The sequence below is a fragment of the Falco cherrug genome, chromosome 1 (genome assembly GCF_023634085.1).
Source record: "Falco cherrug isolate bFalChe1 chromosome 1, bFalChe1.pri, whole genome shotgun sequence".
Classification (NCBI taxonomy): domain Eukaryota; kingdom Metazoa; phylum Chordata; class Aves; order Falconiformes; family Falconidae; genus Falco; species Falco cherrug.
In genome coordinates this window covers 18,258,700-18,284,094 of record NC_073697.1, presented here as the reverse complement: position 1 = coordinate 18,284,094, position 25,395 = coordinate 18,258,700, and the positions used below count along the sequence as shown (strand labels likewise).

At 41.1% G+C, this 25,395-nt stretch overlaps 1 protein-coding gene across 8 annotated transcripts in view; it reads left to right on the top strand.

Moving 5' to 3' along the window:
• Window positions 1-25,395, top strand: part of MAPK10 (mitogen-activated protein kinase 10) — a 168,944-nt gene that overhangs the window by 108,313 nt on the left and 35,236 nt on the right. For 7 of the 8 annotated variants that reach the window (XM_005444498.3, XM_027813058.2, XM_027813054.2 and 4 more), the window contains 5 exons: window positions 2,541-2,670; window positions 4,986-5,044; window positions 7,428-7,566; window positions 8,793-8,958; window positions 12,200-12,271. In XM_005444498.3, coding sequence (XP_005444555.1) covers window positions 2,541-2,670; window positions 4,986-5,044; window positions 7,428-7,566; window positions 8,793-8,958; window positions 12,200-12,271 — 566 coding nt within the window. Of the gene's footprint in view, window positions 1-2,540; window positions 2,671-4,985; window positions 5,045-7,427; window positions 7,567-8,792; window positions 8,959-12,199; window positions 12,272-22,567; window positions 22,640-25,395 lie in introns of all 8 variants that reach the window. The other variant, XM_005444499.3, reaches the window with a different exon arrangement.

Genomic DNA, 25,395 nt, shown 5'->3' with positions numbered 1-25,395 from the left:
TATTTGTAATATATGTCCGTGAATATTAGAGACGAAACATTTAATTCTTGAAAGACCATGTTTTTTAAATTCTTTGGCTTTGCATTTTATTTGTTCAATACTTTCTTAATGGAATTAAGGCCTATTTTAGTTGTGACCTTTATGATGCCCTGTTGTGGCTGAGCTAAATGAGAATGAGACACAATTCTGGCAGTTGCTACAGGAGGTTTGCGTTCTGCTACATAAGATTAAGCTATACATCACGCATCTTGTTCCTCCTAATGTAAGGTTTGAGAGATGTTCTCTGGCCAGAATGAAGTCAAATCAGACTGGATCTTTGATAGCCTTATCACCTAAGCAGCTTCATATATGCTTTTGACTAGTGAGTACAGTATCTTTGCTTACACATGTGCCTAGCGTATTAGCTGAGTCATGGAAGTTAGATGCCTTATTGATGAAAAAGAGAAGAAAGGATTGTTACCAAATGACAGAATGGATGACGTTGAAGAGTGGCCTGGTCCAACCCACCTGTTCAAAGCAGAGTCAACTAGAGCAGGTTGCTCAGCACCACTGGAAGAGTCTGGCTCCATCTTCTTTACCCCTCCCAGCAGATACTTAAGAACAGTGGTAAGATTCCCTCTGAGCCTTCTCTTCAGGCTAAACAAGCCCAGCTCTCTGAGCCTCTCCTTGTATGACGGGTGTTGCAGTCCCTAATAATCTTCATGGGTCATCAGTGGAATTACTTCAGTGTGTCCCTATCTTTCTTGTACTGGGGAGCCCAGAGCTGGACCCGGCACTCCAGATGTGGCCTTAGTAGCACTGAGCAGAGCGGAAAGATCTCTTCCCGTGACCTGCTGGCAGCAGTCTTCCTAAATGCAGCCCAGGATGCTGTTGTCCTCTTTGCCTTGAGTGTGCATCGGTGGCTCATGTTCAGCTTGTTGTCCACCAGGACCCTTGGGCCCTTCTCTGCAAAGCTGTTTTCCAGACTGTCGGCCCCCAAGCATGCAGTGGTGCCTGGGGTTGTTCCTCCCCAGGTGTAGTACCTGCCGTTTCACAGTGTTGATAATTTGGGGAAATTTAGTATTTATTTTTAATTTCTTCTATAAATTAACATTTTTATCTGAAATAGTTGCACTGTGAAAATGTTAAAATAGAACTTCCTGACAATTTCAGAATACCTGCAAGGGCAGTCATGAGAGATTTTTCCCTCTGAACATGTTTTCGGGTGAAATCCCAATATCCTGCCCCAGATGTCGACAGTGGACTAAAGCATTCTTCACAAAATTCATCACCTTTAGCAAACAGTTATTCTTATGTGTGGGATGTATTTGTTTATGCAGGAGTAGTATAATTGAAATATTTCTTATCCTTCTCCACCTGTGTGGTTTCCAAGACATACGTTGCCAACACATTCTTACTTATTTATAACACTTGTATGTTTTTGTTGGCTTTGTGACTAAGCTTCTGATGCTTGCATGCTTTCTGCTCTGTACTTGGTCAGTAAGAATGTGTAAGTGAATGTCAGTGAATGTCTACAATAAGCAGAAATTAATAAGAAAAAAAATGCCAGGATTTTGAATGTTTGGTGCTTTAAAAAGTCATTATTTTTAGAACTAGTGGTTTGGAGGGTTTATCTTGGGAAATACACTGTTGCTTTTTATGAAGTAGAAGAAAACTTGTGTCATGCATTTCCTCATGCTTGGTAAAAGGGAGGATCAGGAAGAGGGTTTGAGGACTGTGCATTTGGGAATGTTTCTAAAAATCACTGTGCTTTCGAAAATGGAGAAGTCAAGATTTGTGTAGTCAGATTTGAACCACCAAAATAAGTGTTTCAAATTCATAGGAGGCGAAGATTGTCAAAATAACTGAATGTTGTATAAAACCTTTAGAAGTTTAAGGAGAATTTTGGGAGCTCAGTTTTAAATCCCACTATGCAAACCAGAGCCTGTATTTCTTCCTGTTTTCAAAATTTTTAACTTAAGTGTATATAACAATTTTTTTCATTATCAGAAGGAAATGGTAAAGAAATTTTGTGAAATGGTTCTGTTTCTAGGTATGTTATTGGAATTGGATGATATGGTCTCAAAGAATGATTAAATAACTTGATTCTATTAGGAATATCATAAGGAAAACACAGACTTCATTCTAGATAAAAGTGGGCAATTTTTTATTGAGCCACTCGGTGAAGGTGTCCTTGATCATGACAGAAAAAGCAAAAGCCTCTCCGCTGTACCAAATGCACAGAGAGTTGCTTTGTGAAACAACTTTTTGTCTCATCCAGTTTTTATTGTATTTTTATTTGAAGTTATTTTTTTCCCCCCACCCCTTGAAAGTGTTAATTTCCTATGAACTGGAGTTCAGAAGTAGTGGTGCATGCTGTCTTCTGCCAATGTGGTGGTACGTGCTTCCTTTTGATGTCTTATTTTTTTATCACTAGAAACTCTCCTTTTGTCCCGGTGGGGGAAAAAAAGGCAATAATAGACTGAGGCTCAGGAATTTGCCATGAGAAATGCAGGATATCCTCGTAAGATGCATAACCCCTGTGTTTGTAATTACTGCAGTGCTGCATATGATGCCATCCTTGACAGAAACGTGGCCATTAAGAAGCTCAGCAGACCATTTCAGAACCAAACTCATGCCAAGCGAGCTTACAGGGAGCTGGTCCTCATGAAGTGTGTGAATCATAAAAATGTAAGTTTTCAGTAGGAAACCGGAGAAGTGGTATGTATATTTGTTTGTTAGAAAGGAAATTGTTTTGTTGGGTGCCTTTTTAAAACAGAAGAAATGAAAAATAAATTATGCTCAAGGGCTACAGTCTCTCTGGTACTATATGGCCACATAAGAGTGTGAGGATCTTCCATGTGCTTATTTAAAGGCTATGTCAAATGGAGATGCTGCTAGTAGGTTTAGGGTGATAGGAGGGGAGACAGCAGAGTACATTCTTGTCAACTCCTTATCCAGAAATGCGTAAGTGGTTGTTGGAATCCTGGCTCCATCCTCTTCTCACTGGGATTTGTGACAAAAGCTCTGTCTCTTGAGTTGGAGGTACCCATGCACAAGCATTGCTCCTTGTTTTGGACTTCACCTGAAACCCAGTCATATCGATGCATTGTACAAGATGAGGGGTTCTCATGGTGAAGGTTGCAGCAAAACTGCCTTAAGAGCCAGAAGCACTTTTCTGTTTTCATGTATTTGTGTGTAAGCTCACATTGTGGAGCCAGGGACTCTGAGGCCTCAACACATTGTGCCATTCCTTCAAATCGCAGAGTTCTTGTTGAAAGAAACAGCACTAGCAGATTCTAGACTTTCCTGCTTCTTACAGCCACTACCTATTGTATAACATTCAGTATCCATAACGAATGAAGACATTCTACACCGCAGCAAAAGAGTAATGCCAGGGCTGTATGTTAATTTTAACCATCTATCTGTTAGAATTATCTGCCTGACACTGTATCAGCTTGCTTTTTTGTATGTAGGATTGCTCCACTGCATTGTCAAGGGACGTCCCAAGGATTTAGTTTTCCTACAGTTTCTCAAATTCTGCTGTGGCTTGGTGTCATACCTGTGCGCCCCTTCCTTTTCATTAGGAGTGAATTTTTCAGTTTGCTGCATGTTTACTCTTGCCTCACATCCTGCAATGACTCTTTCTGCTTACGCAAAGCATAACTGAGTTTGAAAAGCATGATGTAAGGTGAGATTTGACACTTATTCTCAATCGCAAATTCACATGGAAAGAAAAAAGACTGACCCTAAAACGGGAAACAGCAGGACTTGTCATCTATAGCGCTCTCTGCCCTGCTCCTGGGCATCAGCTTACCCACTGTGTTGATCAGGACTGTACCTGTCTCTTCCCTGTTGACTTGGATGGAAACTACTTTCAGTCAGATCAATGCACAGGGCTTTGAAAGTGCAGGGAGAAGTGAGTAGTTCTCCCTGTAGGCAGGAGAATTATGCATTCTCACTTCATGTTTTTAATGGACTGGAGAGAGCAGAGGCCAGCAAGAGCATTATTAATTTTGAATATATAATTTTAAAACTGCTGCATAAGAGCTGATAACAGCACCACATTGGCTGGGTCAGAGTTTTAATCTGTCTGTACAGAGAGGTGCAAAGGAAGGAGAGGATTGTAAAGGCCCCTGTGTGGAGGCAAGAATCACTCAGAAGATGTGGAGTAGACAGAAAGAATATTGAACCATTTCTGTTAGAAAGCCTAGACAGGTGATGGAGGCAGGGAGGGAGACATTCAGATACTGTCTTCATAGCAGCTGTGCTAATACGTGTGTTGCCCACACAGAAAGAAAGCACAGGAAATTCCAATCCCTGAGGTCACATTTTTCCTCTCTGCTGTTTCACACATTCTTAGCAGTGTCTTTCAACAGCCCAGCCCATTAAAAAAACCAACAACACAACAAAAAAGTAAAAAAGACATCTGGGCAAGATGTCTTTGCCCAGAATGTGCCTAGTGTTTTCAAGTGCTTCTGCTAAAAAGGAGTACCTCTCATGATGGAATTTGTGCCAGCGTGTGTGCATATGTGCCCTCAAAGGAATTGAGGCCATGTCAGAAAGAAGGAAGGGGAAGGTCTTCTGTTTATTTTTAATAAGGTGGTCCTTGATTATTTATCCCCATTAGATAAGCGTTCTTCATATACAGGAAATTTCTGGCTGTAGCACAAGGACTGCTATACTAGATGGAGCTGAAGTTGATCTTTGAACCTGTAACTTCAAAATTCAGAGGACGGTTTGATCCTTAGCATTTTGGTTTGTCACTGATCGTCACTAATCCTTCTCTCAGAAACCGTTTCAAGTGCACTTAGAAGAGATCTTAGAGATCTGCAGTATTTTATTTTGAATGTTGTTGACTTTTTGCAGATCCATGAAGTGAGAAGTGTTAGTATAAATCGAGCAGTTAAAAATCAGAGTTTATCCTTTAACACACACTTCAAAATGGGTTCAACTGCTTACATTTATCACTTCTCTTCATCCTTTTGTCTTACTTTGCTTTTCAGATTATCAGTTTATTAAATGTCTTCACGCCACAGAAATCTCTGGAGGAGTTCCAGGATGTGTAAGTAACAAAGGCAGTAATTGAACTAAAGCTTTAGAGATGTGTGAGGCATTATAGCATATCTTGAGTGCAATAACTCGGCAAAATACAAAGGTTATAAGCCCCTCTAAAAGAGATCATGTGTAGTCTACGCTGTGGGTAGACAGATATTCTGCATTCCCATTTTGAGAGCACTTTTGACACTTACAAAGTGCCAAATACTGTGTTTCCTAAGCACTGTAACAGCACGCAAAGCCTGCTGGTGGCTCTTTGTGAGAGGGCTAGTGGGTTTGCCTTTGGCTTCACATGCAGAGGAAGCGATAGTTACAAGGGCCTGTTTTTGTGCTGTTAGTTTGCTTGGGAAATGATGGTTGCTCTGTGAGTCCCTGACATGTGTGAGATTTTGATATGTGGCGCTTCATTCTGATTTAATTTCCTGTAAAAAGAGACTGATGTGAAACATTTCCTCATTTCATATTTGTTTTGATATAACTTTTAGCTGTGTAAAGTTACTTGCCTGGGGAACTAGTGCTAGGTGTAGAGAAGTAGCATCACCACTGAGCATTGCCCTATTGCACAAGCACTAGTATGCATAGTATGAACCTGCCCTGAATAAAATATTAAATATTCAGTGTTTTATGTGGCTGTACTCATTTTTCCTTTCAGTCTTCCCTATATTCTGTATATATCATATGGAAATGTATTCCCATTCTGTACTCGTCAGTAGCGATAGCAGACAGATAGCAATGGCTGAAGTCAGGCGACTGTTGTTCTGGGTTTAGTATATGGAATTTTTGTATAATATTGTCACTGCAGACTTATGCAGGGCAGAGGAGGTAACTAGCGCTGGAGAGAAGACAAGGTGTGCAGCTGACATTGAAATGGAGAGCTAGTGTTTTCCCCAAAGTTTGAGTGCTTTAATGTAACATTACAGTTATGAATCAGCTGTGCTTGTGAGATCACAGAATCACAGAATGGTCAGGGCTGGAAGGGACCTCTGAAAATCACCTAGTCCGACCCACTGCTAAAGCAGGCTCACCTAGAGCAGGTTGTAGAGTCATGTCCAAGTGGGTTTTGAGTATGTCCAAAGAAGGAGACCCCACCGCCTCTCCGGGCAGCCTGCACCAGTGCTTTGCCACCCTCAGAGTAAAGAATTTTTTCCTCATATTCAGCTGGAACCTCCTGTGTTCTGGTTTGTGCCCGTTGCCCCTTCTACTGTCACAGGGCACCACTGAAAAGAGCCCGGCCCCATCCTCTTGGCACTCGCCCTTAAGATATCTGTAGACACCGGTAAGATCCCCTCTCAGTCTCCACCAGGCTAAACAGGCCCAGCTCCCTCAGCCTTTCCTCATAAAGGAGCTGCTCCAGCCCCTCACCCCCTCTGTAGCCCTCCGCTGGCCCCTCTCCAGCAGTTCCCTGTCTGTCTCGAACGGGGAGCCCAGCACTGGGCACAGCGCTCCAGCTGCGGCCTCCCCAGGGCAGAGCAGAGGGGGAGGGTCACCTCCCTCCACCTGCCGGCCGCTCTTCTCCTCATGCCCCCCAGCATCCCGTTGGCCGCCTTGGCCACCAGGGCTCACAGCTGGCTCGTGGGCAACTTGCTGTCTCCCAGCTCCTTCTCCACAGAGCTGCCTCCCAGCAGGCCAGCCCCAGCCTGCACTGGTGCCTGGGGCTGTTCCTCCCCGGGTGCAGGACCTTACACCTGCCTTTGTTGGACTTGATCAGGTCCCTCTCTGCCCAACTCTCCAGCCTGTCCAGGTCTTGCTGAATGGCAGCCATATGAGATGTCTCACAAGAAATGAGCTGTGTTTAACATGGTAACTTACTGCTAAAGGGATTGTGTTAACATCCTGCTGAGGTTGCCAGTGAAGGTTATTTATCAGAAGTGCAAGACCAATTAGTTGTAATGATAACTGTGCGAAACCATGCAATCTTAGGGGGATTTTTTGAGACGTTCCACATGGGGAAGCGTATTTTTGTCCTCTCAGACATCTCTACTACTCTTCAATTCCTGCGTGTACTGTGGTAGCTGTTCTTCATATGGTTGAAGGCCAAGCAGTCATGTCATTTGCTGCTTGTGGATCTTCTGTTTCCTACGTGTTTCGGTGTCATGCTGTCAGTTTGCCCACGTAGGGTAGAGTCCTTGTTGTGGGGAATGCACCAGTGCAGTTGTCCTTTTTCGCTGGGATGCTAAAAGAACGGTGTCTCTGCAGCGAGCTACTGCAGTAAAAAACAAACACCACAATAGTACTGCTGTGTGTGGGCCCGGGCTCTAGCTGTGTTACTCCCAGGCATCAGAAGTAAAGTGAATTTTGAAGCCAGAAAATGCATTGTTACTTATTTGAGATGATGCTGTGCTTCCTCTTCAACACAGGCAATAACCGTATGACTTTGCCTTTTCATTCAGTTACCTGGTAATGGAGTTAATGGATGCCAATCTGTGCCAGGTGATTCAGATGGAGCTAGACCATGAGCGAATGTCTTATCTGCTGTACCAAATGCTCTGTGGTATCAAGCATCTTCATTCTGCAGGAATTATTCACAGGGTAAGGGGTCTTTGGCTTAAAACTTAAGGCAGCATATAACATCATATGAAGACTTTAGAAACCACCTGAGTTTCTTGTCTACTGTGGATCAAAGCCCTGTTTCACAGTAAAAGGACTGTAAATTTTTGAGCCCATCCCCTTGGCAGAGTAGATTCATGCTTGTGTTAGGAATGGAATTATCAGTGCACCTAGGCAGACCAAAAGGTAATGTGATTATTAAAAATAAATAATAACCAAATAATAAGCACTGGAAATCGTGAAAGTGATTATGTTCTCTGAAATGTGGAGATAAATGTTATTTCTCCTGAAAAGGCAGGTGGCTACATCTACCTTGCATGACATTCAGACACTTCCAATTGATGTTTTAGTGTGATCTAAGTATTGCTTGGTTAGAATCCACAGAGGTCAGGGCATATGGAGCTGGCATTTGCCATCATTTATGTGTGCTAAAACAAAGACTTCTAAGTCTATATTAAATGCATCCTCTCATTTTGCTTTTCCATGTCAGAGTGCTGTGTCTGGTAAAGATGCGGTACCTGGCTGCAAATGCCAGAGGTAGCTCTATGTGTGATTTTTGACAAGGGAACAGTTCATGTGACTGTGAGCAGGAGGGAATTGAAATGTGCTAATACTAATTTGGGACTTCCAGCTGAAAAAAAAATAATCCCAAAATGCTTCACTTCTGTTGCGAGGAAGAAAAGAAGAGCTGATAAAGTGGGTTACAAAGCGGATGTTGCTTTACCATACACAAAGGTCTCCTTTCTTGGCATGTTGTGTGTTTAGCAAAGGAGGATAGATTTGGCTTCCAGATAGTCATCCAGCAAAGGATGAGTGGAATTATTATAAATGAAGTATTAAGTTATCTCCATATCTACAGTTGAAATGTCTAGTAGGTATACAGCATTAAAAAAATTACATAGCCAGAACAGTACTCTAATAGTAATCCTAGTTTCTTGAACTGCTAAATGTGATTGATGTGACATCAGGAGGCTCCTGCTATCTAGGTAAAGGCCCACAGTATGCCAAATCAGAACATCTTCCAGGAGAGCTTGCTGGAGAAACAGTAGCAAGGTTTTGCTGTGTCTTTACAAGTATTTCTGATAGTAACTGTTAAGTGTCAGAAGAGTAAAAAAATATTTAAAGTGTGATCTAAATTATCGGTCCATATCACAGCTGTGCCTGGCTTTATGAAGAACAGTCATATGTCTTTTCACTATCTTTTGCAGGATTTAAAACCGAGTAATATTGTGGTAAAATCTGACTGCACATTGAAGATTTTGGATTTTGGACTGGCCAGGACTGCAGGCACTAGCTTCATGATGACTCCATATGTGGTGACACGTTACTACAGAGCACCAGAGGTCATCTTGGGAATGGGCTACAAGGAGAACGGTAGGGCTGCAATTTCATAGCAGGCACAGTGTGAGCTGAAGTGTAAGGTCTGCCTCTACAGTTGTAAGGGGCACCAGAAGGAGAAAAAGAATACGTAATGGGGAATGACATCTTGGATTTAAAAGGCAGGTCATTTAGAGCAGTTTCTCACTGTTGTGCACTGCAGCTACAGAATGTATTTGGGATGCGATGCTGGTGAGTTTATCAGTGTGGGATTACAGAGTAATGAAAAACTTGTTCTTAATCGTGTTTAAACTTAACAACTACAATTAGTTCTTTCTGACCAGAATGTCTTTGGCTTCTGTGGCTGTGAAACTGTGTGGGAACCACTGGAACTGCTGAATGAGAGATGTGTTCTAAATTTGAGTCTGGGTCTCTGAATTGTTCGAGGGAAGAAGATGATGTACAAACTCAAATAGGAATCCTAGCCCTCCAGAATTTTTCCAAGGCCAGAGCTAGATCTGAATTTCAGGAATGGCTTCTGTCTTTATGATAGCTTTAACTAAAGTCCCAGGTTTTGCTGACAGATTTTGTGTGGTCAAGACCTAGGTATAAATTTTGCAGTTTTAGTCTTTTTAATGGAAAGTAGAGTTGGTGAGAAGAGGAAAAAGCTGAAGCTAAAAAACCCCATACATCTTATTTGCACGTAATCTCCCTAGATGTAAAGAGGATTTTTCTCTGAACAGTCTGTGAGGGGTCTGGATACCTCTTGGTCCCTGGAAAGGTAGTGAAAAGCAGGTAGGGGGTCCTTACTATAGAGAAGCAGGTAAGGAATAACTCACATTTTGCAGGGGATGAAGAGAAAACTTTGTAAGTAACTCATTTTGTAACAAAACAGAGAATTGCATCTGAATGCCAGATAGACCAGGCAAGAAAGGATGGGATGCAATGTATAGCGGAGAAAAGTCTGCTATGACTCAGATTCAGCTGTCAAAAGCTACCACTTGTCTGTTTGACAAGGAGACTTTTCTATGACAAATACAGCAAACGTCAAACCCCGGAATTTATTAAGAAGTCTCCTACTTAATTTACTTTGAAGTGGTTAGCTAACCTGCAGGAGAACTTTTACTATCAGCCAGCCACATCCTGTAAAGGGCAGTGAAACTGATTTTGGGAGCCGATTCCATGACTTAAGCAATGATAAAGGCATGCTCAAACAACCTCTTCCAAAATTAGCAAGTCTCTGCATTAATTATTTGTAATGTTTATGAATTTACAGTATGCATTTTAACATGAAAGTCTAAAAAGCAGAGAATTATTAGCCAGAGTCTAAGCATACAGAATAATACCTGATAAAGGAATAATCTTCCTTAAAGTATTTTGTAACTGGTATTTTTGGTAAGTGCCATTAGAGATCTGATCTAGGCTCAGCATGATTTAGATAGCTCCTTAGTCAATGTCCCGAGTTCTTTCTATTGTGAAATGAATACCCTTGCATGTTGTTTTTTTTTTTCTCTGCAGACATTTAGTAGATGATTACCAATGTGTTGTTATTGTGTCCCTGAAAGGACAGAGAAAGCACTTGCTTTTCACGGTTAAAATCTCACCAAGAAAAAGTTAGACACACTTTTGCAATGAAGTACACAGCTGGGAAGGTACTGAGAATGTTTGCCACATCCAAAGGTCCTGTTCAGCTGCCCATTGAAGTTAACAGAGACTTCCTTTGACTTCCCTGGGCAGTGGATCGGGCTCAAGATGAATGATCTCATCTTAACTTGTACAAAGTGAAAACAAAGTAAACAGAGAAAGAAAACTGAATATTTGAAAATGAAGGTCAGCTGTCTGAGGAGCTAGTCTGCTTGGGGGCTCTGATCCAGCTTCCAAGGAAGTCAACAGGGTGCTGGTTTGCTTCCCTGCTCTGGCCTATGTTGCCACATTACTGAAGCTCCCCTACTGGTTGTGGGTTTTTTCCCTTTTACTATGTACACTGCCTGTATAAGGACTGTTCACTGCTTTCATTTTCTTTCTGCACTTGGTTGGCTAAAGATGCATAATTATCACCAGTTGCTGCACTTCTGTGGAAGGTCCCAAAACTGTCACTACGAAGAAAACTCTGCCACTGCCTCAGGCATGCTCTTGCTGTCCCATGCCCCCGATACCTGTACCCTCCTTTTCCCAAGTGGAACATTTCACCTTTATTTTGTTTTACCAAGAAATTAGTTGTTTGTTTGTTTCTTTAGTTTGTTTTGGATTGCTTTTGAAGGATAAGAAGGGGGAAGAAAAAGAGGAGAAACTGGTTGTGTAGGTCAAACCTAACCGCAAAATGAGGATTCAAAGCTGAGGGAAAAAGTAGTCTTTCAAAGCATTTGAAAGCAGGTTTTTTTCCCCCATCACATGGAATACAGGTCTTTTCTTTCTGTGTCACTATCTATCTAGTCTTTTTTCTTGTAAGACTTAAAGGGCAAACCCACCTCCGCACCCCCCTCCCAAGTCAGGCAGATCATGTAACTATGCATACTGCATCTAAAAGCTGGAGGCAGGATCAGGAAGATAAGAAATGCTCTTAGTCTTGCTGGTACTTGTCCTGTGAAGCATTTGTTTTACCATTTATTTTGAGTACCCATGCAGTAAAAAGCAGAGTCCACATGGGTCATACTTACCAGTTCTTTCCAGACGGTATGTAGGTACAGACAGATACGTATAGATAGGTGCCTATAGGTAGGACATAGGTACAGATCCTGAAGCAGGAGTTTTAAGTAACCCTTAAAAGTGGTATTTAACTCTGCAGCCTTTACTCGTGTGAGCAGTTCCATCTGGAACCTCTTGTGTACTGCTGCAGAGAGACTCAGTCCTGCAGGACAAAGCCTAGAAACTGCCTGGCTGCAAGTAGGATTTATTCCAGATGGTCGTTGTCTGGGTTTGGGGTTTTTTGCTTTTGTTTTTTCTATAAAGAAAAAGAAAGGAAAAAAAGTTGGGTTTTTTCACCATAAACTCAGGGCATACCAGGGGTCTGTGCAGTTGTTACTTGATCTTTGCTTGCTAGCTGTGGGCCTTTTCCCCAAAATGTTGATTTTCCACCATTGCTACTAACTACCGTTGAGCTGACTGACACAGCCTTTACTTATTTACTTATTTTAGCTTTTGATGAGACTTGGGAAAAAAAAAAAAACAACAAGACCATGAAACAAACTGTACTGTTCTGATCAACCTGCTCTTTTTCCCCTCCTTTAGGAGTGAAATGTTGTAGTTAACTTTGCTTTTTTTTTCCTCCTTCTTCACTTCCCTGTCTCTGCTGTTCTAGTGGATATATGGTCTGTGGGATGCATTATGGGAGAAATGGTTCGCCACAAAATCCTCTTTCCAGGAAGGGACTGTATCCTTGTGCCATTTGCTACAGCTTCACCTATTATTTGTTCCTCTCCTCCACCCCGTCCCTCTTACCATATAATGACTATACCAGGACTGTAAAGATAGAAGCAAAAAGTTGAATCCCAGAGGTATGAGTAAATGAAAATAGCACACTACTGATACGAACAAAATTGAAAATGAAAAACAGAACACAGAATTATTTCAGTCAAATAAGTTACTTTCTATTTAAACCTGTTATCATTCCATTTTATGTAGTCTTATGTCATACTAATAAGCAATATACAAAACAAGCATTATGACTGCAAATTGGATAGCTTTACTTATTATTCTTCAAAGGAAAAATAAGAAGAAAAAAAAAAGAATCCTAATGTGGCCCATCTGGTTCCTGTAAATCTGTTTTTCTGCTTTTATGTTTTGGAAATAGTGACTTCATAACATTTGTGGTGGCATCATAATCTTTTGCTTGCTAATGCATCATGGATTTGTATTCATCTCAATGCTGTATAGGCTCAGAGTTGAGTCAATACAACATTTTTTTCGTTAAAACAAAATGAAGAATTTTACTCTCCCAGTTTAAGGCAAACGTTTATCTGCTGTGGTTTCCAAATTGGCCTGAAATCAGATTCTCTGGATTTAAAAATGGGCTCTCCTTTACTTGCATGAGGTCTGTGTCATTAATTAAACTGTATTTCCCTCCCATCTTGTTCTTCTCGTCTTGGGTGATATTATTTTTACCACTTCCAAGGTGGTGAAAGCAATATTAGAAAATGAAAACAAAAGAGGAGGTATCTACTTAGCCTTTGGTTTATCACAGGCCAAGCCAGGCAACCTGCCCGTGATGGCTGGGAAGTGTAAGTAGTGTGTATTTTGCCCATCAGAATAAAATGCGGCAACATAACATGTTTTCCACTTTCAGAAACAAAAAGATGCGTTATTTTCAGCACATTGGCAGAAAGACACCATCAAAACATGGCATCAGCAGACACTTGCAGTTGGTGTGGAGAAAATCCAGCTTTTACAGACATGTAGTCATGGAAGTAATTATTTTTTGCTGGCTCTTGAGTGATTCCTGTAGTGTTTGTCAGAGTTAGGTCCTGCCTGTCCTATTCTCACAGCTCTGTTGACTTTCTCGGAAAACAGAGCTCTGCCTGGTAGCCGGTGGAGATGCAGTTGTACTTTACTAACGGGTAGATGGGGAAACTGCAGATACCTCCTGTTTGTACTGGCTTCCAGTCTCATAGGGACATGGACGGGAAAGTTATCAGATGCAAAACATGTCAGTGAAGAGTGGTGTTTTTTATTGTAGTGGATGCTTTATGATGTTGCTCCATGGACGTTGAGCTCTTCCTGCAACATGTGGAGCAGGCTGCTCGCCCACCTTCTGCTGTAATCTGAATGTGCAGAGCAGCTCCCAGCATTGCTAAGACCTGTAATTCAGTGCGATAGTTACGCTGTGTTTCAGTGGTAACAACACCTCAGAAACACTGTCATAACTCCTCCTCCAAATATTATGGTCTTTTCCTCTTTTTTTTTTTTTATTTTATTTTTTTAATGTACAAAATAAAACTAAATGACCAAACTATACTTGAGGTTCAGCTGTAAATACTGAGAGTATTTCCATTTAATCTATTTGGAGAGAAGTCTGATTGAGTTTTTAGTTGATAGGCAACTAGAATACAGAAAAAAGCTATTTCAGTGTAAAAATATTGCACCATGGCTAGTGGGTTGCTCTTCTTTTTCAATAACAAGTGATATTTGAGTCATATTCTTCCACCTGTTTCCAGAAAAAAAGAAATGCTATATAATTTAAACAACATAGCTTTTAAAATAATCATTCAAACATGAGAATTACTTTGTTTCTGACTGTCTTATTCAGGGATAGCAACAAAATATTTTTAAAATACCTTTTAACATTTCAGCATCACTTAAAAATAACAACTGAATTTTTTAAAAAATGCAGAAAATATTGTGTGAATTCTGGGATGGTGCTACTTTTTAAATCACTGGAAATCCCGTAGCCTGAAATGCAGCATATGTGGGCCAGGTCACAACTGCTACCACATTTTAGTGGTGGGTTTATTCAGGTGAGTTGGAAGTTTAAAAAAAAAAAAGAGGGAGAAGAAAAAAAAAAAAGAGAAAAAAATTGGAATCTGTATGTTCATTTGCAACTTAATGCTCATTTGTTATCCAGTTTGACCCCATGAATAAGAGTTTTCACTGTTAGAAAAACTGGTTTGTGTCTGGGTCTGTAATACTGTATTATCTCCCCTCCCTCCATGGCTGTTGATGAGCAGATCTAGTTTGCCTCCTAGGTATGAGAAGAGCTGGAGACGCATTTATGCAGCTGCAGGTAAACTTCACAGAGGCAAGTCTGTATAGAAACTAAAAATTACAGTTCTCTTTAAGTATTCAGAAGAACGTCTACTGTGTCCACTGGCTACCAATATAAGGAGCTTGCTCATTTCTAGCCTGGAGTAAGAACATTCCTGAATGGCACAGTATACAGCTAGGAAAAATCTCACAGCTGCTGCCGAGTTTTATGGAAAGAAGGATTATAAAATGTTAATCTTAACTAAACCATTGCACTGGGTTACCATTGCACTTTGGTGCTTCTGACTTTAAATAAAATTTCATTTTTAAAGTCTTCATTGAAATTAAAACATGGAGAAGATTAATTTCAGATCATCTCATCTACATAAATAAGAAAGTCTATGTTACTATAGGAAAGCTCTGGAATCTGTACAGACTACAGGTACCAGTATGTGATAACTGTCCCAGTTAATACAAATGTTAAGTTATGCATTTTCAAAAAAAAGTGTATGTTTCTTAACTTTATTAAAATGCTCTCTGAACACATTAACTGCTATTTTCATTAGCAAAAGTCAAACTTGAAAATTACTGCTTTGTGAATATTGGTGAGGTATTTGAATTAACTGACCTAGTAGGAATTTTGAGATCGAGCAGGGCTAGAGGATTGGTGCACTCAAGTGCTGTCAGTTTGCAATGAGCCTGCTGGTTTTCAGAAAAATAGGAAAACCCTCCAGCTTTCCAGAGAGTGCCAGGTAGAAATTGCATTGCAGATACCTTTGCTCCTTGTGACTCACCTGAAGCAGACATTTCAAAATACTGTCAAGGAGACTTCTTTGTCAGAAGTCAGAGCCTCATGAGAAGAAATCCACCTTTTCATCAAATTCCAGATGGATTTACGGACCAAAATATTCCTGGCAAGTTCTGGTAAGCTTTTGTAGTCTGCTTCTGAGCTTCCCGCTCAGTGTTTCTTCCATGCTTATGCCACTCTTGTCTCAGCTAAATCAGAAAGAGTGTGAGCCACTGAAAACTGCCCAAACTCTTGGATGCCACTGGAACTACGTTGGAAAACCCCAGGACTTTTCCCAAAGCTGTGTTCAGCTCTAGCTAATAATGTCTTCAAAATCTCATTAAGATTTTAATTTAAGGATTAGAAATGTATTTCTGTGGGGTTTTTTAAGAAAAGGGAAAACTTAAAATGGTCTGAATGCTTTCAAGGTCTGAGCTGCTGAGGCCACAGTTATGTCCCACAGGCACATGTGACTTAGTGGGGAAATAAAGCAATCGAAGAGCATTTCTTTTCAGTACTGGAGAGGCATGTAAAGGATGGTACTCACAAGTTCATCTATGAGTCCTTCAGCAGATCCAAAAGGAAACGGTGATTTAGTCATAGAGATACATTGTGGTAACAGCCAAGTGTCTTAAACTTGGCTAGGCCTGGATTACAGTGGTGAATATGGAAAACAGAATTCCTGCTGCACATAGTTTAGTCTAAGACAGTCAAAAGAGAAAACACCATTAAGAGAGCAAGAGAGAAAAAAATCCAAACTTATTCTGCGTAGCTACGAACATCCAAGATGGAGTGTGAAGAGAAGTCAGTGTTAACAGATGAAGTTAATGTTTTCTGTGGCCAGATTGAAAAAAAATTCCTTTGCCTGCCAGCTGTCTTTGAAGGCAGTAGGATTAAGAGATGACCCCTGACATCTGACAGTATTCTGTATTTTCCCAGGAATTCAGACAGGGGGAAAAGATTGCTTGCCTTAGGGAAAAATTTTTGAACAGGAATGTCTTCTAGGGAAAGGTGTTGCCTTTCCACCACTCAGCAGAATTTGTCTTTGCATTTGAAATACGATTGGCGTTTATTAGGGTTTTCTTAAACTTCAGTATAATAAAACATCTGCACTTTTGTTTAGTGCAATCCGTTGTTTTTCATATTCCCAGCAGTATTTTCTTACGGCTTGTTATATCTTTAAAAAAACCAAAACCAAAACCAACAATTAGCATCGTGATTTTTTTAAAGAATATGAAGAGTGGCCTGGCTCTGGAGGTTCGATCAGCTGGTGTGTGTTAGCCTGCTGCTTAAGTGTCTGTTGGCTCTGATGGCTGAGTTTGGATTTTGTTCAGCTGATGATTCCTCCCTAGGTATGTGGTATTTGGTTTTAGACTTAGGATGTTACCAAGAATATAGTAAGAGTTTGAATTATGATGATTTTATTGGGCGAAGTTTGCTCATATGAGATGAGATCTGTTTCAAAGAGACTTCAGCGTAGCTGTGAAGACAGTTGGCTGTTGCCATTCTTTTCTTTCTCTTTTAACTCAAATATGCGTAACAGTTTAAAGTGCAATTTGCACTTAGTGTAAGAGCCCCATGCTGTCTGTGATCTGCGTGGCATTTGGAGTAGATCCGTGGGTCCCAGCTGCTACAATGAAGATGATCCATTGCTCGTTTCCCCAACGCTCACCTTTAAGATTTTCAGCATGGATCTGAACATGTGGTTTCAAAAGTGGCCAGGTGTTGGGGTGTAGCTGTGTGCTGCACGTACTGCTGCCTCACATGAAGTTCAGCCAAGGCAAGTTAGTTGCGTTTCCAGGCACTTATGCAAACTGGATGCTTTCAAATGCCTTTTTTTTTCTTTTTGTGCCATTAATCAGCTTTTGCTTGATGGCAACTATATGAGGTTGAGCTGAGTTTCACTGGTACAGTTGATCAGAGAATTTGGAAATCGTAGACAAAAAGATAGCACGAAAGTGCCTTTTGTCAGGAGCATGTAGGTATCCAGTTGGGATCAAAGTAGAGGACTGGAACACATCCAAAATCACATATAGTTTATCAGCTATGAAAGCATATAGGTATACTGAAAAGAGGTGTTAATGTGTTTGTATTGTAGCAGAAGAGACTACCTGTGGGATTCCTGCTGGAAGGGGTAAAATGAGTGTACTTGAATACTCTTTGAGACCTGGGAAGAGACTTCAAATTCAAAATTTAACTTGAGCTAAAAAGAGGGTGTGAGGCTAGCAACTGCAGGATCTGCAAAACACATTTTCAACGTTACTGTCTGTTAGATGCAGTGTAGCGTGTTTACCATCCCTTGGCAAGAGTCTCTGTAGGTCTCTCCTACTGCAAATTTTTTTTATATGATTATATTCAAAAGAAAACAGGAGGCAGGGAAGGGCATGAGTCATTCCTTGTGCCTCCACTCATTCTTGAGCTTTCATCTTGGGATTCCCTTTTCTTAATATACATTTGCCTCTTAATATCCTGTGACATCCCTTCCAGTCCCTCTGCAAGCTCTGCTGTTCTGAAAGGGACAGTGGAGCATGAATTCCCAAGGAAAAACAATAGTTTTGCAACGCTTGTTTGGTACTGCAACCTAACAGCCAACATCTGAGGAAGAGCACAATTTGGGGTGTGATTCGTACCACCTCCTGCCTTTTTCCTGGTGGGCCAGGCTCTGGCATCTGCCTGTCTACTGCAGATCAATTCTGTCTATGCCAAATGAAGGTGAGCATCTGTTAGTCTGAATCCCAGGGAGCGAACGGCTCAGCTGTGTCGTAAGAAGGCATGAGGCATACCAGTTTGGAACTCACAGAAAGTTTTTAAAAAATGAGAAATTCATACATTGGTTTGAAGCATCACACTTGTGAAATTCTGCTAACTCCCTTCTGGTTCCACCTAGAATCTGTCAGGCATGTGGCTGTGCTTTACAGTGTTTTGCAGCTTCAGTGGCAGGCAGTAAATTAGAAGTCAATAATATTCAGACACTTTGGGACTCTATTACTGTTATTGAGAAATATTGAAGTAACATCATCTGGAAAGTGGTGTTTCAAATTAGAAAGGAAAGACTTTCTCAGGGAATCTTAATGGATTGAGCTGATACTGTGCTGAGCACTTATTAAAACATGTTGAAATCTGTGCATGTAATAAATACTAGCATGAAGAGAAGATTTTTGGTATTTCAGTGAGGTCCTGAGGTTGGAATGTTACAAAACCGGGAGTTTGCTATGATTTAGACAGAACTGAGAGAGGGAAGGGTTTGGTGGGTTTGAGATGTTTGTAATCTTTTTCAAGTGTTCAGGCCATCTTCTTGTAGGAGTGCTGTGCAACCCAAACTTCCCTTGGCGTTGGCAGTCTGAAGCCTTAGTAGCTCTGCTGTCTGGAGCTTATGAAAAAAGCAGCTTTGCCCATGCGTTACCAAGAATTTTTCTAAACCATGTCCTTTTTTAATTACATAGAAATAATAGAAAGAACCGTGACAACAAGGTGCAGTGTCCAGTACAGACTGCTGTAGCTCTCTTCCTGAAAATTCAAGTTAGGACCTAGATATGGTTCTTCAGAGCAGACCTCAGTGCAGATCTGCAGGAGCACTCAACAGCAGCGATAGAGGTAAAGGGAGGTCCTACCCAATAAGGTGGCTTTGCATTTGAGGAGGATTTGGAGAGACTGTGGTGATAGGCATGCTCTGTTGTCTTGAAATTTTACTGAAGTTTGCACCTTAGCCATTGGGAAACAGCATTGTGTCCTAAATATTTTGGCCTACAGTTACACAGATAAAATCAGGTATCATGATTTGCTTCAGATTTATCTCTATCATAGTCTTCCCGAGTCAGTTTTGAGGACATGAGCACCCCTTTTTAGCTTGCAGATGATTTCTGCATCACCTAAAACAAGAGCTATGACAAATGTGAATGTTTGGCATTCTCACTAATGCTCTGGGCAGAGAGAGAAAGTGTGAACTAACCCATGAGGTTGGGAAAGATAGCAAAGCTCACTCAGCCGTGCCCGTATCTCTGGCCTCCAGAGTTTTCCATGGCATGCATTTCAGGAAATTTAATTTGAATATCATGATTTTTCTTGAATGAAAACCAGAGCTTACTGAGTGTAGGTCTGAGGAGCCACCTCAGTAGTTTTAGCAAGGGTAGTTGCAGGTTTTACTTACGGGCTCATTTTCATTGTGTTCTTTCAAGTCCCGGAGAACCTGCAGTTTGGCAGGAGGAGGATGCAGGGCCATTACAAAGGAATGGGGAAGGAAACAAGCTACGGTGTCTTCAGTATCTAACACGCACACTTTTTTCAATTCATCCAGCATGGTAGGAGCAGCCTTCTGCAGAAACAGAAAAGGAGACTGCATCCACAGCTGAGTTGCAAGGGAGGTGTCCGTGGAAGGTTAGTTTGGATCCTTTCCATATAGAAACATCTTTGGCTAGTTCTGCAATTCCTGATCCTTCTGCACCTTTGCTGAAGGGAACCTGAAACCTGGAAAGATAAGCAGGCACTCATTTTGGTCAGGAAGTATGGTAGGCTAAAGCACAAAGAGGAATAAATGTCGTATTAATGTTCTTCAATTCCAGCTCTTCCTTCCCTCCTCACCATCTTTTCGGACACCTTCCCTGTGAAGGGCTGAGCCCGCAGCCAGCCCAGACCGCTTCCCTAGGGCACAAGAAGGTTTGTGTGGCAACAGAGCAACTTCTGTTCAGCCTCTCCAAACTCTATTCAAGCTCCCAGGAGATTCTGGAGTTTCCTATGGAGGACAGATTGATTCCCCAAATGTTTTGCAAGACAGCTCTGACACAATCACTGTAGAGTCAACTGTTTGGCATGCAGTCGGGACCAGGAGGTGGCCCAGAGGTTAAGATTTGCTTTACAGATGAATTTTGAAGTATATGTACACGCAAGAATGCATTTCAGAGCAGCTCTGCGCAGTCATCTGGTTTGTAGAATTTTGAACAAATTAAAAATCCCCTCCTCTTAGTAATCCAGGACACGGGTATTCTAATGGAGAGGGGGCTTCTCATCAAGGGCTATCCAAATCTCAGCAATTTCACTTCAGAGAGCTGTGAGAAATTGTAGGTTTAATTCCTTAACACTGTTTAATGCGATCCTAAAACATCAAGGCAAACAGTTGCTAAACTGAAGTTTCACGTAGAGTCACACAGCGGTCTCTCTGACTATAAGTTAACCTGTGTTTGATTAAAACTTAGGGATATTCCGCGTGTTGGTGGAGCATCACCAGTCTTTGTGAGAATCTTGCATTTGGAAAAAATCTTGAACCAAATTTTCAGTGCTTTGGAGTTGAGCGTGAATGTTTAGAGGATGTGGGTTGTTTCTTTTTCCGATGCATGTACAACTGAAATTACTCGTACTACCTCTGGATCGATTTCAGACTAGACGAAACTGAGGACTGAGGCTTCGGTCTCTGTGCTGCAGTCCCTCATGGAGCTTTGCACGAGCCTTAGTGCCTTAACTGGGGCCCCCGACAGCTGCTGCTGTGTGTGCTGGAACTCCTAACCTCCAACTAACTACTTTCCTTAAACATGCAGGGAAACTCGGGGTTCCGGTTTGACTTACTTTTAATTGGCTCAGGAGAGGTAAAAGAGGCAGCAGTCGAGAAGGCACGGGTTTTTTTCTCTTTGGATGTTGGTTATGTTCAGATGTTCATCTTTGCTTCTTCTGATTCGGGAATATTCAAAGAGCTTGCTTCCTTCCCAAAACCTCAGGAGTAGAGGAGAATGATCACCTCTGCTTTACACAGTTTAGAGTTTAGTAAGTCACTAGTAATTTCAACTGCTGTGTGTTGCTCTTGAGCACAGCATAAAGCGGCAATGTCAGAAGACAGCCTCTGAAAATAAAAAGGGATTAATAACAGATGAACAAACAACTGCTTGCTCTATCTTTTCCTGATATTTTGCATGCCATTTAGCTTGTGATGAAAGCAGCAATAATTTGCATCTCTAGGTTTGCTTATTGCTTCCAAACGTGTAGCCTTTTATTTATTTCATTTTTTGTTTATTGGTTTATTTATTGTGTAGTGATTAAGATTTTCATGTGCTAAATAAAGCAGCAGGGAACCTTAGACCCAGGCATGTAAAGATTTCCACAGACAGGACATTTGCCTTCAAAGTCAAATCCACTTTAAACTGTTGCTCAATATGAAATTATACATTTAATCAAGCAGCATGACGTTCTCATTTTTTTCCCCACAGTTTCTGGCCCTGATTGACCAGTCTGTCCCTTTTCTTGCTTCCATGCCCTATGACTTATCATAGAGCAAGGACAGCAGAGGTAATGTGGTTTCATGGTATCGGTAGGGGGGAAAATGCCACCTTAATCCCATACTGGATATAAGGAGTCTGATTTTCATCTTGTGTTCCAGTGTAAATCGTGGTTAGCTTTGTTTGACCCAGCTGAACTGCTCTTCTCTGTACAAGGTAAATAGTGCCCCAGTTTGCTCCGCATTTCAATGTGGAAGGTGCAGCGTAGAGCTTCAGTGTCTCAACCGTCCTATTTAGAAACCACCATTTCCTACCACGGCAAATGGAAATCTTAGGAGATTCTCAAGACCCCCATTATGGACTGCTGGCTTCGCGGAGATTCGGTGGAAGGGAGCCAACAGCCTCTAAAGCAAGCATTATTGGAGTGGAATGATCTCAACAAATTATATTCATATTCCTGATTAAGAGGTGGATATGTCTTCACAAGGACCCAAGTTTCTTTTGTGGCTTCTGGCAGTTCAGCTTGTGAAAATATGCATGGATCTCTGGTAACTGAAAGGATAAAGGAAAAGCCATTTGCATATCCTCATTGAATACAGACACCGGGATTCATTTACAATACAAAGCAGTATAAAGCTAGGTAATGAATGCAAATGCAGGCTTTAAAAAGACAAAATTAATTGGTAAGTTTTAATTACAAAGTTGTAATATGACACAGGAGCCAGCTGTGAGTCTCTCTTAGTTTTCTGTATTGAATAGTATTGTCTTTCGTCCATACTGGTGTAAAGGAAACTGTTGGAGTCAATTTTTCTGAGACCTGCTACGTTGTCGTGAAACTTGTACACTCCAGCGGAGAAGCACCTGCAGACAGCGGAAGGCAGGTCTGTGTCTGCAGCGTGGGCTGCAGGCTCTGAGCTATATAGCATGATGGGATAAGTCTTCTCATTTATTTGTTGTTCTGTTCCTGTTTTCTTGTTTACCTTCATTTCATTTTTGTTTTCAGTTGACATGTGGTCAGTAGGGTGCATCATGGGAGAAATGATTAAAGGTGCTGTGTTGTTTCCTGGCACTGATCGTATCCTTCCTAGCAGCCGTTTTGGCCCCAGTAGGTACTTCCAACCCTTTCCCCTCCAGCCCTTTCCCGCTAGACTAGTGCTGACATACATTTGTACTGTACCTAAAGAGCTGGGTCAAGTCCCACTGCAAAATCCGTGCAAACTAAAATGTCAATAAACCGTTACTGCCTCTCAGTAAAAGCCCTAGGTGGAAACCACAGCCGATACAGTGTAAGGAGATGGAAAACAACATCCTACATGGTTCATCAGAATCTATTTCTGCAGCCAGGGACCACTTGTTTTTACTTTGTTGTTATAAATGTCTCTTTATTAATTTGGCAGGGGGTGGGGTGGGTGGGGTTGTTTCATAAATGTCAGGGGTTTCAAGTTCAGGTTGTAGATTGGCAGGCACAAGTCACTGCTTACCTCAGGATGGCACCTAAGAGCTTCTGCGTTTTAGAAAGAAGGTATGATTAACTCAGACGTGACTTTTAGAAATGCTGATTTCTTTCCTCGTTTGCTCTGCAAGTGGTATTGAAGTAGGAAAGTAAGAAATGGCTTCAGTTTAGGGACAACTTCTGCTTCCCAAGACAAAAATTATCACTTAAATTTGTATAAATTTGATGACTCAAAAGGCTGGGAATCTCCTTGGGAACTGTTGCAGTTGACTTCAGTCTGTCATCCTTTATTTAAGTACATGTAGCTGTTATGTGAAAGCATTTTTGACATCAACAAGAAGTGATTTATAGATAAATGCATTACATCAGTGGACAAGCAGTCCAAGCAGACTAGGTGCACGTACATTTTCTTAGGGACCATTCTACAGTCAGGACTGCGGCAGCCATAGTTCTTGCTCCATTTGATGCTTTATTAAAGCTTTGATGTATACTCTGTTATTTGTCAGATTGTGAAAGTGGTTTCTTCTTTTGCACTTCAGCAACATAGCTCCGTGCATGCTTGGTCTAACTGCAGTGGTTCATGGTCCCTAGGATTACACAAATGAGAAATGGGGATGACCTGTGTACAAGTTTTCCTTCTAATTTAAAATCTGTACCTAGATGGCACAGGAATTTCCAGGCATGATTCACTTTTATGTAATTTTCTCTGAATATGTGTGTGTAGTTATGTATGTGTGTGTGTGTCTGCGTATATAGACATATTTACTAATTCAGTTTAGCACTTCAATTTTGGCCTCATTCACACTTTAAAGGGGTCAACATTTCGATTAAAATGTGGAAAAAGTAATATCTGAAGAGTGTTAAAGAAATGAAAGTAGGCCATGATACCATTAACATTTCCACAGCCTTGTTTAGTAAGATTCTGATTTGTGTCTTGTTCAAAGTGTTGGATGAGCATATTCACACTGAAATGAAAGCTAAAATTCCCATGTGTTTTCATATGATCTGGAGCACATCTCATCTGCATATGTGGAAGTAAATTTTCCTTCGATGTGTTGATGTAAATCATTAGCACCTATTTGCTCCATGAAGATTTGGCTCAGGCTGTGCTTGTGTTTTCTGTGAACACAGGGTGAGAAATTTAAGTGTGGGGGTTAGCATAGTGCAGTCTTGTAGTCGGAACTGATTTTACATTAATAGTCTTACATTTTGTAAGATATCATTTAAAGAAATCAAGTACAAAAAGAATTGAACACGTCTTACATAGCACTTCAAAAACTGGTTGCTTTGACACAGCTGCATACTTACTAGAAAGAAGTCACACAAAGCCTCTATAATTAAACCATTATGTGCTGTGTATTATTGCAATAACCCCGTAGAAATCTGCATTACCAGCTGCTGATTTGTTTAGGATCGTTCTGTAATTGAGTTCACGTTCTTCATTTGTATTTATAATACGTTGCTAAATTTACAGTGTTTTGTGTACTGCTCTGCTTTTCTTGGGCTGTTCCACAAGTCTCTATTATGCGAACAGAGAATGATGATGTTGCTTTCTTTCAGGCCACTGAGCACCCCTCCTCAAAGCCACTTTTTCTCCAAATGCATCTCCCACTCCCCCACTGCTTAGTAGCTGCTGGCAGGGGTTCGGCACTTCTGGCTCCCGTGCCCATCTGTGCAGCAGCTGAAAACCAGTCAGAAAGTTGCAAGGGCAGACCCAGCCTGCAGAGATCATAGCATCTTCTTCCTTCAGTCTGTATAGATAAGGCTTAGCATTTCTGTAAAAAATATTATTTCTTCAAATGTGTGATGGAGTTGGGTGGCTGTGTAATTCCATCAGCAGGGACTGTGAGCCCTAAGAACTTGAGGGCAGCATATTTAAGGATGTATTTAACTGTAGAAGGAGGAAGAGTAATTAGAAATCTGTTTCTTAGGGGAAAAAAAAAAGCTTCCTCTGTGACATAAAATGGGTGTAAAATGGGTTAAGACTGGCAGTGTACCAGAATTTGTTATCAGCAGTTTTTTCTTCACAGGCAGTGCTTCATTTCACAACTACACTGTGATTTCTGGAGTATTTAATACTAAATTGTGTCAAATTTTATGCATAAATAACTATGAAAAGCAGTTTTGAAACTGAAAGGTTGAATATTCATGAGAAATACAGTCAGTCGTATATTTGACTGCAAAATCTACTGTTTGCCATTTTCCAGCAGTCAAGGAGTACAGGTTGTTTGATAGTTTCTGTTTACAGAACTAAATGATCCGTTCAGCTAACTGACACAACTTCTGTAGCAAAATACAGCTGCCTTACATGGTCATGGAAAATTCACAAGCAGAAAAATAGGGAATGCCCTTGAGTAAGTGTGGAGTGGAGTGCTTAG